The sequence below is a fragment of the Carassius carassius genome, chromosome 8 (assembly GCF_963082965.1).
Source record: "Carassius carassius chromosome 8, fCarCar2.1, whole genome shotgun sequence".
Classification (NCBI taxonomy): Eukaryota; Metazoa; Chordata; class Actinopteri; order Cypriniformes; family Cyprinidae; genus Carassius; species Carassius carassius.
This window is the reverse complement of record NC_081762.1, coordinates 672,326-688,953: the sequence shown is the minus strand read 5'-3', so window position 1 is coordinate 688,953 and position 16,628 is coordinate 672,326. Positions and strand designations below refer to the sequence as shown.

The 16,628-nt window shown below is 33.4% G+C and overlaps 1 protein-coding gene across 1 annotated transcript in view; it reads left to right on the top strand.

The window, feature by feature from the left end:
* Window positions 1-15,109, top strand: part of LOC132144921 (cysteine-rich motor neuron 1 protein-like) — a 44,227-nt gene extending 29,118 nt beyond the window's left edge. Inside the window, exons 6-14 of the mRNA XM_059555506.1 lie at window positions 580-708; window positions 1,900-2,050; window positions 5,762-5,883; window positions 8,053-8,277; window positions 9,658-9,873; window positions 10,895-11,101; window positions 12,355-12,444; window positions 13,305-13,483; window positions 14,573-15,109. Coding sequence (XP_059411489.1) covers window positions 580-708; window positions 1,900-2,050; window positions 5,762-5,883; window positions 8,053-8,277; window positions 9,658-9,873; window positions 10,895-11,101; window positions 12,355-12,444; window positions 13,305-13,483; window positions 14,573-14,725 — 1,472 coding nt within the window. The 3' untranslated portion in view covers window positions 14,726-15,109. The remainder of the gene's footprint in view (window positions 1-579; window positions 709-1,899; window positions 2,051-5,761; window positions 5,884-8,052; window positions 8,278-9,657; window positions 9,874-10,894; window positions 11,102-12,354; window positions 12,445-13,304; window positions 13,484-14,572) is intronic.
* Window positions 15,110-16,628: the final 1,519 nt, after the last annotated feature.

Here is a 16,628-nt window from a genome sequence, read left to right as displayed (position 1 = left end):
TAAATGTTACACTTGTTTCAGAACGTTCTGAGAACATTCTAAAGTAACGTTCCCATAATGTTTGCAAAATAATAAAATGATAAATATTCCATTAATGAAGTGTTAAGAAATTAAAGTTTTCATAACATAATGGACATATTAAAACTTTTTTTTTTTTTAAACTGGGATCATGATACAGTTATTTTTGTGAAGAATTCAATTCAAAAACAGTTTTTTAATACACAACCATGTGAGAATGCCTGTTTTTGTTTTATCATTTTAATAATTCTAAGAATCCTGAAAAATAAAGTGTATCACGATTTCCAAAAAAATATGAAAAAGACTTGAGTAATGATGCTGAATATTCAGCTTTGCATCACAGGAATAAATTACAATTTACAATATTTTACTATAGAAAACAGCTATTTTAAATTGTAATAATATTTCACAATATTTCTGTTTTTACTGTATTTTTGATCAAATAAATGCTTTCTAAACTGTAAACCAACTGCAGATCTTTCATTCACTTCAATCTGCATATTTTAGATATCTGAGACATTTAAAAAGAAAAAACAGGAACTAACTAAGTTTCTCTTCTAGAGCCGTCATATGAGACTGTGAGTCCACTGCTCTGCCCACCACTGGAAAACTGCTCTCTCTCTGGGCACGACTGCCCATTCGGCTTCCAGCAAGACCCCAGCGGCTGTCTGCTGTGCCAGTGTGTCAGCAGTGAGTGCAAACACACACACACTCACACACAGACACACACACATACATACAAACCCATGAGAACTGCGTTGCGTGCAAACCGCTCCAAAAATCTCCCAAGTCTGTGTTTGAGAAAGTGCCAACGGCCCGCAACACAAGTAAACACTGACTCTGGACATACAGAGCGTGTCCAGGAAATAATGATCTCAGACACAAATCCAATGACTGAAATGACTCTGAATGTTTTTCCCTTGTGAATTGAAGTCAGTATCAGAGGTCAGTAGTGCGTTTGGGCATCAGCGAGCTCATGGGATTGTGAACCGCTCCAAATCATTATGCCTAGTTCTAAGTAAACATGCAAGAGTGTGAGGTTTCTTCACCACTAGCAGCATCGAAAAGTTCGTCAAAAATAACTAGATTTGAATTTAGCAAGTTATATGCATGAAACTAAATGTTTCACACGTTTAACACCTTTCACTTTAGCTGACTTTCTGTGCTCTCTAATGAAAGGGTTAAAATAATGTTAACCTAGAGTTAAATATGACATTAGCACATGGTTAAAATAGTGTTAAACCAGGGTTAAATGTAGTGCTGATCTCTGTCTTAATAGACGTGTGAGATGTTGTTTAACTCAGGGTTAAAATTGATGTCATCATGGGGTTAAAATAATGTTGACCCAGGAATAAAATAACATTGACCCAGGGTTAAACCTCTGCTAACCTCTGTCTAAATAGAAGGGTGAAATACAAATTAGTTTGACGCAAGTGTGTTTGCTAGTTTCAGTCCGGTCGCCACGTCGTTTAATTAACAAGTGCATTTGCACTCATTAAAGAGCGTACACGCTGCTTATTAAACACAGCAGCACACAAACATGCCAAATATTAAAAATTAAAGGATTGCAATGCATAAGCAGCTCCGTTTGATCTCGAAGAAGCACTGGCTCTTAAAGGGAATGGAAGATGAGACTCTGATTGGTTTATTGCATGTTACACCCAAAAAACACCCATTACTCATTAAGAGAATACGGACACCCCGTTTAGACCATGCGCCCGGGCGCCAACCATTTTTCCGTCGTTAAAATAGCAAAAGTGGATTTGGACACGCCTTGAGTGCACCTGCACCGTGCGCTTTACACTTTGTGTTTAGATCATTAAAATAGGGCCATTATTGTTTACTCGTCATCTTTTGTATGTAAATGACTGTGTTTTTCAGATGAAACCTGTCCTGATGTGTCCACTTACTGCTCTCTGGAGTGTCCCCTGGGTTATGAGAAAGACAACTATGGTTGTGAAGTGTGTGAATGTGTATCTGCACCAAAATGCCGCCCTATGACCTGCAGCAAGACATGCCCGTATGGTTACATGTAAGTTTATATCCCTGTTCATGCCCAGTAACAATAAGTATCTAAGAACCAAATGTCCTTAATTATAAAAAATAAATATATATATATATATATATTTCTGCATGTATTCATAAACTTGTCACATGCTGTAAGGTTATGATAAGTAAGGTGTTAAATAACTCTCAGAAGTAAAGTCTGTGTTAGCTCTTTCATTATGAAATTTTAAACAAAAAAATTTAACCCAGGGTTAAAGTGATATTAGCAATTAAATACTGTTAACCTAGGGTTAAATGTGGTTCTAACCTCTATGTGTAAAAAAGTGATGTCAGTGGAGGGCTAAAATAGTTAACCCAGAGTTAAACGTGTCCTCCTCACTGAATTTAAATATGGTAAAGGCAGTGCTAACCTCTGACTAAATACAAGTGTAAAACTTTGTTTAACCCAGGGTTAAAAGTAACATCGTTAAAAAGTTCAAATTGTTTTAAATTTACCTCATCACAGGGTTAAAGTAGTTTACAAGTAACCATATCAGTGGGTTAATGTAATGTCATCTCAGGAGAAAAATTGACCTCATCAAAGGGCTAAAATATTTTTAACCCAGGGTTGAAAGTGACCTCATTACTAAAGTAAAAATAGTGTTAACCCGGGTTTAAAAATGACAACAGCAAAAGGTTCAAATAGTGTTAATCCAGGGTTAAATGTAGTGCTAACCTTTAAATACAAGTGTTAAATGCTGTTTAACTCCGGTTAAAAGTGCCGTCATAATGTGTTTAAAATAATGCTGACACAGGGTTAAAATTAATGCAAACCTTTGTCTAAATAGAAGTGTGAAACATTGTTTAACCCATGGTGGAAAGTGACCTCATCACAGGGTTAAGATAATGTTGACCCATGTTTAAACAGTGCGAACCTCTGCCTAATTGGAAGTGTGATAAATTGTTTAACCCATGGTTAAAAGTAATTATAATAGTAATTAAATAATCATAACTGAATTACAATGCTACGTCCTGTCTAAATACAAATGTGGAATGTTGTTTAACCCAGGATTAAAAGTGACCTTATCACAGGGTTAAATTAATGTGTGACCCCCAGTAATATGTGACCCTGGTCTCCTCATAAGGAGCCAGTACTTTTATTTCAAAACCATCCCTCCGTTTCAACACAACGATCAAATGCACATTGTGTCTGTGTGCGGTGTGATTTCACTGGTATCTTACACAAGCCCCCAGTGGAGGATGGAGCAGATAGATTTTCACTGTAAACCCAGTGTCTGAGCTCCCTCGGGGGAGATGGAGGGTTTCCCGGATCACTTCTGAAGACGTTTGAGTCATCTGAGCCCTCTCTCTTCAGCTCACTCTGGAGGAAATCCCTGTTTATAGTGGCTCATGTTGAGATCATCTTCTGCTCAGAGTCTGTTTGATTCTAGCATTTATTGCTAGTAAGATAAACAAATGCAACAAAGATCTGGAAACAAACCCAAAGATCATGAGCATTTAAATGAAGATGACCCTCTTCTGTTGCTAAATTATCTGCGGCCGGTTGTAGTTTTTGTTGTTTTTTGTTATTTTAGTAGATCAAGTTAAACTAAATTAAAACAAGGAATGTTGCCTTGGCAACTAGTGGATAAAATAATATCTACCCAGGGGTAAAATTAACCTCATCAAAGAGTTAAAATAATGTTAACCCAGCGTTAAAATGTACTTAATCTCATGGTCAAAGTATTGTTAACCCGGGGTTAAATGTGGCCTTGTCACAGGGTTAAACTAATGTTAACCCAGTTAAAAGTGACATCAGCACAGGGTTCATGTTAACAGGGGGTAAAATTAACCCCATCAAAGTGTTAAAATAATGTAAACCTAGCGTTAAAATTTACTCAATCTCAGGGTCAAAATATTGTTAACCCAGGGTTAAATGTGGCCTTGTCACAGGGTTAACCTAATGTTAACCCAGTTAAAAGTGACATCAGCACAGGGTTCATGTTAACAGGGGGTAAAATTAACCCCATCAAAGTTTTAAAATAATGTAAACCCAGCGTTAAAATTGAATTAATCACAGGGTCAAATTAATGCTAACCCAGGGTTAAATGGGTTAAAACCTCCAAGTATGAGTAAGAAATGTTCTTTAACCCACCGTTGAAATTGACAACATCATGGTGTTAAAATAATGTTAACAAAGGGTTAAACACAGTAAGATCGATACAAGTGTATTTTATCTAAACTGCTAGCGCAGCATGTTAGCATTCCGTTTGCCTGTTAGCTTGTCATTCGCGCCTACAGCCTTAGATATGTTTTTGGAGGCTACTAAGTTTGGTTCTGGTTGCAGAGGAATTTGAAAGTGCTGGCTAATGCTAAACGTAAATTCAGTAAGATTATTTTTCACATCGGCCCTAATGATGTTTGACGGAGGTGTGAATGATGAAGCAGGCGAACGGGTCGACTCCACACAAAAGGGGTCTTAAATCGCTTCCCCATTGGATTTGACAGGACGTGAAGAAGTATGTGTGGAGTCAGCAGTCGTCCTGACTCAAAACTTTACACAAAGACCCGGCTCTGTGTTTGTGTGCTACATGCTGTCTCAGCAGTGAACACTACTGTACTGCTGCCCGGCGAGGGGACGTGTTTAATTCATGAACAACAGACACACTGACAGACAGTATAGTAACCTCTGGCTGGTTCATTAATGATCTATGACAACGACTCTATAATTACTCGTGCATTAATGATTCATTAGCAGCTATAATGATGATCATTCATGAATAGATACCAGTGGAAATAGTAGTTACTTCTTCCTGTGAATAATAAATACTGGTTTGTCATTTTTTTAATAATAACAAATTGAAAATATATTTTTATTATGTTAGAATATATTTTTGTGTAATAAAATATTAAATATATTATTTTCAACTTTTGTCATTTTAAAATGAAACTAAATTTAATATTAAATATAATATAAATTATTTAATATTATATTTATGTATTATTTATTTCTTATTTAATAATATTGTAGTAAATTATAATAAATATAATTAATTAAATATTTATATAAATAAAATTAATAAATATAAAAAATAATATATAAAAAATGTATTTAATATTTTAGATAAATTGATAATAAAATAAAATGTTAATAAATTAAATTAATTTTATAGAGAAATAATTTTAATGCAGTAAAATAATTATTTGTCATTTAAGGATAAATAAACCTAGACATTTTTTACCAAAATATATCATATTAATTATTATGATACAATTTAATTTTATGTTTACTTATTATTTATTTATCATTTTAAATTGCTATAATATTAAATATGATTAATATTAATATTAAATAAAACCAGCATCATGCTGGCTCTAGTTAGTGAGCTCATATACTGGCGGTGCACTACTGAGGGCACTAGACATGATGTGAGAGTGTTTTACAGTGATCTGGTTCTGCTTATATCTGGACTCTTGAAGCTCATGTTCTAAAGAGGAAAACAGAACCAGATGTCCGTTAGACCGGTTTGAGCATCTGGATCCGGTGTCCAAACACCAGAAACTTGAAAGAAATCACGATGTTCTACATATAAAAGTGTCCTGCGTTATTAAGAGGTATCGTGAGACGTGCTTTCATCCGTCTTCAGAAGTTGAAGTGCATCAGAGCGTTAAGAGCCGCGCTTTTGTAGCTTGATCAGCAGGTTTATGCCGGTCAGTGCCGTTTGACTGATGGATTATGTGTTGATTCTCCTCACAGGAGGAACAAGCACGACTGTGAGATGTGCCGCTGCGTCCGCTGTCCGCCGTTCACCTGCGACAAACACTGCAGCGAGGGCTTCAGGAAGAGCAGGAAGGGCTGCAGCGTCTGCCAGTGTAGAGGTGAGTGACTGCACAAACTGTTTGAGCAGAGGTCAGAGGTCATGAGATTCCATCTGAGGCCTCACCGTACAGAGTGTTCCTACAAGCAATTTATAAATGTCTATAGATGTAAAAATGCGAGGAAATACATGTTCGTTTTTAGAAAACATATGCATAGTGAGTCTGGTTTATGTCATATGTGTTTATACAGTATATGCATAACTTCAGGGTTATTATAGTTATCTTAAACAATAAAAACACAGAAATAGTTTAACTTCATGCACTAAAATAATTAATCTAATTAAATGCAAAATTATAAAAAAAAATATAAAAACGTATAAAATGCACAACAAAACTGTTAAAACGAACTAAAATCTAAATTATGCAAAACTGAAACTTATAAATCATAAAGAATATTACAGTAATCTATTCATATTCAGGCTGGTTATTTTAACTCATTTTCGTGCCATCGTTGTGTAAATCTGGTGTGTTTGTGGAGTGTATTTTAGTTCGGTCGCACACATATAAACACAGCACCTATTTTCAAACATCTGGAATAGTTTTCAGCCAACAGCTTAAATATATTTAGAGATGAAACCTTCACTAAAACACTTTTAAAGAAAGCAATCACACACAGATGCAGAAGCTGGAAAACACTGCCTTTGGTTTTTCTAGCAGTTATGTGTTGCTTTAACTTTCATTCAGTTCAGTTTATCCAAAGAATAATTATAAACTCATGATTGGCAAAATATGAGACGTTCAGAGGATGTTATTTCAGCTGGAGACTGAAATCAGGGATTGTAATAGGATATCATATTCACATAGACTGATGTTATCATTATGATAATACATTTTAGTTTAGTAGTTTTATTCTTTATGCTGAGTTTCCTTTAAAAAATCAGTTATCATCATTAACTTAAACCATAAACAACATTTCCATAACTTGAAATAAAATAAATGAAATAAAATATATAAAAAAGGCCAAATTGATCATTTTTGTTTATTTTTTCTTGAATTAAAACTGAAAATGAACATGAATAATAAAATCTGATAATAAAAACTACAACAAAATTACTAAAATGTTAAGTAAAATTAAAATGGAAATATCAAAATATTTATAAAACAATAATAATAAAAAGGAATTAGAAAAATTATAGACAATTAAAAAAACTAATTCAAATGATGAAAATGTTAAGTAAAATGAATATTAAAATATGAAGAAGAAAAAAAAAAAATAAATAAATATTTAAAATAAAATAAAAACTAATAAAAATGAGGGGAAATAACGACAAAATTACTAAAACTTTACAATTTAATTGAAAATGGAAAATAATGATGTTAAAATACCACTGATTCTATTGTTTAATTGTTTTGTTTTGCGGTATTATTTTATTTAAAATTATTTACATTTTACATTCTTATGATTTTAACTGTTTTAGTAAGTGTTTTCTTTTTGTTTAGTTTTTTTAATTACATTATTATTAATTTATTAAATTATTTATTATTAATTTAACTAAATAAAAACAAAGTAAAACAGTTTTAGTACATTTTTATTTTTGTTTTGTTTTTTAAAATATTTATTTTAATTTTGCATCTTTATGATGCTTTTTGTTTTAACTGTTTATTTTAATTTAATTTAAAAAGCATTTTATTATTTTATTTTTATTTAGTTTTCACTTACTACAAAAATTAAATAAATTATAAAACTTGTCAAATTAACAAATAATTAAACAAATAAAACATACAAAAAATGTAATTAATTAAAGCGTAATAAATAATTGAAAAATAAAAACAAAATAGTAAATAACAAAATAATAGTCTATCAATGATATTAAAATACCACTGATTATACTGCATTATTTAGCAATGAAAATCTGATCAGTCTCAACATTGAGAATTACAAATAAATATGAAATAAAATTAAACTATTCAGATGCATTACAGTAATGAGAAAAATGTTACAAAGACGTGATAAAAATCCTAAAAGGTGCATGGATTTATTTATGCAAAATATATTATATTTCTTTCTCTCTCTTTTGGGGGAAGCGTGACCTGGACATGTTTTTTGGGAGGTTTACTTCTTATCGGCTGACCAGTTTTGTAATTTGTCACTATATTAACTGTCATTTCTCATCTCTAATGGTCTTGTTTTGTGAATCTCTTCATGACTGTGATGATGTTGATGCTCAGAATCAGACAGACGTGTGTCCAGCACCAGTGTCTCCATCACCGTCTCCTCCAGCTTCTGTCTGACGGCCAGCGGCCAGCGTTTCGAGGATGGAGACGGATGGCACGATGGCTGTCGGGACTGTTTCTGTCACTCCAGTCGAGAGATGTGTGTGCTCATAACCTGCCCTGTGCCCAGCTGTGCCCACCCTGTGCTCCGGCCGGATCAGTGCTGCCCCGGCTGTGAGGGTACGATACTGACAAGAGCCTCTGATGCTCACAGAACATGCCTTTATTTGATCAAAACCACAGTAAAAATAGTGAAATATTATTATAGTTTAAAACAGCTGTTTTAATCTACTATGTGATGGTTTAGGTCGTACCTGTCTGACTGTTACCACTTTGTTTATTTAAACTGGGGAATCATCTCAGTTAACACCAGAAACATATGGTGTGCCACAAGGATCTGTCTTAGGCCCTCTGCTATTTTCAATATACATTAACATTAAACATACAAAACACAAAAAAATTTCATTTTCCGTTAAGCTGCTTTGCAATGCTTTTTTGTTTTGTGAAAAGCTCTATAGAAATACACCTGAACTGAATTAAAATTTTGCATTCTTGTATGTTTTTTTTTTAATGATTCTACTTTTATGTTTTTTTTTTAATAAATTGTTCTTTTTGATTGTTTTTAATTTATTTAAAAAAACATATATCGCTGAAGAAAAGTAAAGTAAAATATTATTATAGTTTAAAACAGCTGTTTTCTATGTGAATCTCTGTTAAAGTTTAATCTTCAGAAATCATTCTAATATGATGATTTACTGCTCAAGAGACATTTCTGATTATTAGCAATGTTGAAAACAGTTGTGCTGCGCAATATTTTTGTGTGAAAGTGTGATACAAGATTTCAATATTCAAGAAATCAATACTTTTATTCATCTAGGACGCATTAAATTGATCAAATGCGAGAGTAGAAGCATTTATGTTACAGAAGATTTCTATTTCAGACAGATGCTGTTCTTCTGAACTTTCTGTTCATCAAAGAATCCTGGAAAATAAAATGTATCATGGTTTCCATAGAAATATGAAGAAAAATGTGTGATTGTGATGAAAATAAGGTCATAATGCAACAATATTCCAAATTATCCTAAAATAGACTCTTTTTATGGAAAAGGATTAGGGCCAAGCAATAATAAAAAATAAATAAAAAAAACGTATTGAGATTAAAGTCGTTAAATTGCGATAACATTTTCGAGAATTTCATTGGAAAATCTGACAAAAATTTCTTGTGAATGTAGATATTCATGATAATCTAATCTAATGTCTGATTACTTTTCTTCACCTTCTCTAAAATGTATTCTGTGTGTATAAAGACAGACTGGATTATTTAGTCAGTTTTTCATCACATTTCTTCAAAAGTCATTATTTAAATACAGACCCCTCTAAATGTATCGAATTAGTGATTCCTGATGAAAAAACTAAAGTTGGCTCGACCAAGCTGGTTTCCACTGCTCTGTTTCAATGTTGTTGTTTTTTGAGGTTTCGACCAGCAAAAGCATCTTGATTTGTGGAAATGAGCTCAGTCTCAGGATGAAGCCTCACTCTGTGTGTGTCTCTGTGTGTCAGACGAGCCGGGCAGCGGGCAGCCGGAGGGTCTGGATCTGGTGGTGTGTCGTGCTCCCAGCGGAGAGCTGTTTGTGGAGGGAGAGACGTGGCGTCTGGACGAGTGCAGCAGCTGTACGTGTCGACAGGGAAGAGTTCTGTGTGACTCTGAAGTGTGTCCTCCAGTTCTGTGTCACGAGCCGATCAGGAGCAAAGACGGCTGCTGCTACGTCTGTCCAGGTACCACACACTCACTCACATACACACACACACACTGTCTCTCTCTCTCTCACCCACACACACACACACACACACACTCACACTGTCTCTCTCTCTCACCCACACACACACACACACACACACACTCACACTGTCTCTCTCTCTCTCTCTCTCTCTCACACACACACACACACACACACAAACATATAGAAACTGTACTTGTTAAAATTATAAATGACTTGCTTCCTGTGTCAGACCGAGGCTGCTTCTCATCACTAGTTTTACTTGGCTTTAGAGCTGCATTAGAGCATTACGTACTCACAGAGCAATTACAAAACTATACGGGTATAAAAGGGCAGGCTTTAAGATGGTTTAGATCCTACCTGTCTGATTGTTACCACTTTGTTTATTTAAACTGGGGAATCATCTCAGTTAACACCAGAAACGTATGGTGTGCCACAAGGATCTGTCTTAGGCCCTCTGCTATTTTCGATATACATTAACATTCAACATAAAAAACACACAAAATTTTCATTTTCTGTGAAGGTGCTTTGCAACGCTTTTTTGTATTGTGAAAAGCTCTATAAAAATACACCTGAACTGTATTTAAATTTTGCATTCTTGTATGTTTTTTTATTTTTAAATTATTTATTTTACTTTCATAATTCAGTTAAAAAAACGTTTTTTTTTTTTTTTTAATAAATGGATCTTTAAATGGATAAATGGAATTTTTGATTATTTTAAAGAACTAGAATCGAACGTCATAAAAGAGCTCAGAAGTTGATCCCTTTCCTGTCACTGGTTAGTTTTGAGTCCAGATGAAGGTTGTTTTATGAACATGTGCTTCTTCAGACACACAGAGCTTCTCCGGAGGCCAGTTTCAATCAATAAACCAACTGGACACTTTTACACGTGACCCGCGGGCCACGAAACACATGTGCTGTCCCTCCGTTGGCTCATTAAACGCATGTTAGCCTGCGGTTAATGCAGTGAAAGCAGGATGACGTACAGTAATGTCATATTTCTGTGTTTTTGTCCACAGAGGACAGACCGGAGCCGCTGCGTCCCGAGTTCTGCGTCTCCAGCTCTGGAGAAGTCCTGCAGGCCGGTGATTCGTGGAAGCCGAACGCCTGCAGCAGCTGCGTCTGTCGTAACGGGAGCGTCCAGTGCTTCTCACAGCAGTGTCCAGCCGCCGACTGCAGGGTCCCTGTGCTGCGGAAGGGCCAGTGCTGCCCGCAGTGCATGCTGGGTATGTGTGTCTACATACACAAACACACTAATGACTGCTGTGCTTTTACACTGATTTTACCAATGGAAAGAGTGATTGAACAGGTGAAGTAGAATCACTAATGCACAGACTCTGCAATGTAAAATGCATTAGTGATTCTACTTCACTTGTTAATAATCCGAATAAATAATTCTGAAGTTAGCATTTATTTAAAAAAAAAAAATGTTTTAATATTTGTTATTAATTCAACTTAGAATTTTTATAATTTAATTCATTTTTTAGGAAGGGTTTAATTTTGATTGATTTATTGATTGTTTATTCATTTATTTTAGTTTTACATTTTTGTGATGCAATCAGGCTTTTTGTCATTTTAATTTAAATTTGAAAAAATTTAAATTTTCCTTTTATTTTTATTAACAGTTATATTTTTATATTGTTTTAATACATTTAGTTTATTTTGACACAATGTATAGTTTATTATATTTATACGTATTATTATATTATATTATATTATATTATATTATATTATATTATATTATATTATATTATATTACATTTTTATTATAAAGTCTTTTGTAAGTATTATTTTATTATTTTTGATTGCTTTTATTAATTTTAATTTTATATTTAATTTTAATTTTGTAAGTGTTTTATTAAACAATTTATTTTATTAACATAATAAATTGACATTTTTACATATGTAATTTATTTGCTTTTATTTTACAATTATTTTCTTTTTGTTATAAATTTTTGAGTGTTTACATTTTTATTATTTTAGTATTTTGTTTGAATTTTTAGTGTTTTGATTCCTGGTATCTTTTAAATTATTTATTCATCTTTTTTTACTGATTAATAATAAATTTTTTATTAATCAAAAATATTTTTATGTCAAATTTATTTCAATTTTACATTCAACTTTATTAGCTGATGTTTGTAAATCAGCTACGTTACATGAAGCCTCACGTTAATTGAAGTCAAGCGCTGATGTTGATCTGTGGTGTTCGAGTCTCGATGGCAAACATTCCAGCGATATCGACACGTTCCCATGTTTCCTGAGCCGCGGCTCTCAATGTGAGGAAAGAACAAGCGAACATCCCTCCGTCAGCTTTTCCTTCACAGGGAAAAATCCTGCCATTGTTGGCCTCCGTGTTTCCTCTGTGCTTTGTTTTTATTTTGAAGCTTGATTTCCTCCATGAGAAATGAGCTGAATGAATGCCACGTTTAGAGTATGTTTGAGAGATCGATGAGCTCAAGATGATTTGGTGTGTTTGCAGAGATCACGAGCACGTCGGGGCCGGTAATGCTGTCGACGGCTGTCACCGAGAGCCGAATCACCGCCGCTCCTCCGGTCCTCTCCATCACAGGTGATTATAGTCTGATAATCATAATGACCGTCTCACTGATCTGAGAACAACACCAGACACCGCAGCCAATGAAAACACCACCAGAGCGAGGAAGACCCCAGCTGATTTCATTTTAAATCTAATTATATATATATATATATATATATATATTATTGATTTTTAAGTTGTTTAATTTTTTTACAAGCTTTGTTTTTTATTTACATTTCTATTTAATTTATTTTCATTTTTATTATTTATTGTTCTATTATTATTATTATTATTATTATTATTTGTTTTGATTTTAGTTTTAGACCGAAAATCTAATTTTTTTGCACTCCTCCCCAATAAATAATTTTTCTTGAATTGATTTTTTGCACTCTCCAAATTTTTTTTTATATTTTATTTTTGCACTTCACAACAAATAATTTTGTTTTTTTTATATATTTTTTGTTTTTGTTTTACAATTATATATTTATTTTAGTTTTAGATTGTTTTTTTTTCACAATTTAGTTTTATTTGAATTGCTTTTATTTTAAAGTTGTTTATTTATGTTTTTATTTAGTTTAGTTTACATGTGTATGATAAATTTTTTGTACGTGTTTTATTTTTATTTTTTTAATATTACTTAGATACTATTTTAATTCGATTTTTTTTTTTTTTTTTTTTATGATTCGTTTTTAGTATTTTTTTTTTTTGGTTTACATTTTTATGTTCGCTTTTTAAGTAAGTGTTTTATTTTTATCATTGTATTTTATAGTTTTAAAATTAATACTTTTTTTAGTGCTTTTATTTGGAAGATGAATCTGAGCTGATTAGACGAGGGAATACATCACTGCAGCTTCAGGATCAATGCGTTCTGATGTCAGTGTTCTCTCGTGTAGATGGAGAAGGTCTCTCGCGGGACGTCCCGATTCAGACGGAGATGACGCTCATCTACCAATCAGCGGCCTGGATTCTGGCGGGGATCCTGCTGGCTGTGGTCATCTTCCTCCTGACGGCCGTCCTGGTGAACCAGAGGAAGAACTGGGTTCAGATGTCCTGCTACGGCGCGCCCAAGAAGGTGAGCGACTCTGAACCGTGACCCAAGAACGAACGATGTCACAAGAGTGAAGCAACGAGGCGTCTGCCAAGAGTCTCAGAAGAAGAGAATGCGTCATCAAATTAATTATTGCAGCATATGAGTATCATATATCATCATAATTACAAAAACACTCCAGCAAAACAAGAGCTTTCGATGTCGGCATGAACTTCATTTGCAGCCCTTTTAAACGTTCATGTGACGCATTTCTGAGCAAAACAATATTTTTTAAAAAAAATATTTTTTACAAAAGTTTTTCTTTAGTGTAACATCAGTGATACAGTTAGAGCAGGAATATCAGTTTGTTTTGATTTCATGTTGACTTTTTAATGTTTAAAAGTATACATTATATTAATATTTAATTTATTTGTAAATGTTTTACACTCCTCAACAAATCATTTTATTTTTATTTAGTTTTGCACAAACCAAAAATCTAAATTTTTTGCACTCCTCCCCAATAAATTGTTTTTTTTTTTTTTTTTTTTGCACTTCCCCAAAAAATGTTTTGCACTCTCTAACAAATACTTTTTATTATTATTATTATTTCTGCTTTCCCAAAAAAAACAAAATTATTTAATTTATTGGCACTCTACTAAATAATCATTTACTTTTTTATTTGTTGCAAAACTGCCCCAAAAATAGTTTTTTTTGTGGTTTATTTTTAGCACTTTCCACAAAAAATATATTTTTTTTATTTAATTTTTGCACCCTCCAAATCATTTATTTATTTATTTATTTATTTATTTATTTATTTATTTCACTCCCCCAGAACATTTTTTTTTGCTCTTTCACAAAACAAATTAGTTTTTTTCTCTCCTCAATAATCAATTACATTTTTATTTCTTTATTTTTGCACTCCTCCACAAATCTTTTTTTTTTAGCACTTTCCCAAAAAAAAAAAAAAAAAACTTTTTTTGCACTCTCCAGCAAATTCTTTATCTTTGTCATTTGCTAGTTTTTTGCGCTCCCCAACACAATCATCCCAGAATGATTATTTTTTAAATCGTCTGGTGAAAAGGATATATTTCTGGGAATGATGTCCGCTGTATTTCTCTCCTGTTTGTCCGGCAGACGGTGATCCTGCAGAAACATGTGAATAAGAGTTCACTCGTCTACATGGAGCCGTCCAGAGAGAACCAGTTCCAGAGTGTGAAGAGTGAGGCCAGCGCAGAGCAGATCTCCATCCCGCGCGCTAAACTCTCCAGCGGACGCGTCCAGCGCTAGCGTCCGTCTCACAGCTCGTCTTCAGAGGCCAGAGACTCCACCGAACGCTGGCGACTCCTGGAGCTTCGGCCTCCAGCGCAAGAGGAACCAAGTACTGTGAACCTGCTTTATTAGTGTTTGTACGATGTTCGGAGCGTCCCAGCGGCTCAGCGGGGCGACGCTTTGACAGACGTGGAGCAGTAGGGCATCAAACCAAAGGTTGAGGAAGCAGAAGGAGACGTCGGTGAGATCCACACAGACCACAGTAAAGAGATCTGCATCGGGACACACGTGTTTCCTGACCTCTCACTCGGTTTATTTGTTTCTATACGTTAAAGTGTTTTACTTGTAGTTTGTTGTTAGTCGCTTATAAACTGCAGCGGCCGGAAGAAACATTCCCCACGTTCAGAAAGTATTAAATATTTATAATAAATTTACATAATATAAATATTGTGTTTATGGCCATCAGTTCCATGCATTTATATTTTAATATATATATATATATATATATATATATATATATATATATATATATATATATATATATATATATATGTATATGTATATATGTATATGTCTGAGCCGCAATTACAGCGAATCCAGTTGTTTGAAAAATGTGCAAAAAAAACATAAAAATAGTAGAGGGATGTATCTTATTTATTTTTTCACCTGTATTTATTAATACTAAACTCCAGTAAGTGTCTGATTTCTGTCTGGTCTGTGATGTTTCAGAGAAACCCAAAGCTGCTGTACAGATTTTATAAACCGTCTGTCTGCTTTATATCAGCTCTTATTTATTTGACCTTCGTCACGAGTCAATATGATCCAATAGATGTTCGGCTCTAACATGTACACTTGTTTTTGAAATAAAAATGAATTGTGTGACAAATGTTTGTTAACCCTAATTATTGTGTTCAAGTCATTTTGGTCTGGAGAGGATTTATTTTTCATGACATGGTAATATTATCATATTGGACTAAAATGTATTGACTTTACTCACATGCACAGGCCATAACAATTTATAGCTCATAACCTGATAATTTCTGTAATTCTAGTGTATTTTCATAATATAGATATTGTGTATATGGCCATCAGTTTCATGCATTTATATTTTACATTTTTAAACTTGTTGGTTGAAATTAAACTAAAATATTTTTTTTTTATTAATTATAAATAGTGAATTGATAAACCAACTGAAATAACTTAAAGTTGAAGCACTTTAATTACTAATTGGGAATAAATAAATCTACAATAAACCTAAATAAAAGTTGTGCTCCGAAATTGAGGTTGATATCACAAAAAAGGCTGCAGTACCAAACGCTTCCACTAGATGAAATTCATTACCAGTGCAGTCATTTTTGACCACGAGGAGTAAAAGTCAACTATTTGTTTTTTCAGGTTAATTTAACCTTTTTATATCAGGTCTATGTTATTTTGTTTTTATATATATATTTACACAAGAAGTGCCAAAAACTTCGCCATTCCGATAATATAATAACAATAACAATTTTTAGTCAAAAATGACTGAGGAGCACCAGAGGGTTAAACTTATTTTATTTCAGCTAGTTTCCAAGACAACATTTCTTATTTAGTTTATCTTGATGTACTAAAACACCTAAAACCAAAATATAATGCATTAAAACTATAACAATATATTTTTTTAAATAGCAAAAACAATAAAAATGACAAACAAAATTGCTAAAACTAAAACCCTGACACAGTCCTTGTGGTTTAGTGGAGTGTTTTGGTCACACTTTTGAACTGCTGAATTACTGAAGCTCTGGATTAGTGTGAAATATCCCATCATTCTGTGTGAGCTCATGTTTGTTCCTGGTTAAACGGCACAAACGGGCTGTTCTTCCTGTAGCAGTGACTCATGTTGATGGAGAGGGTTTCCCTCATCACAAGGATTGTCGGCACACAG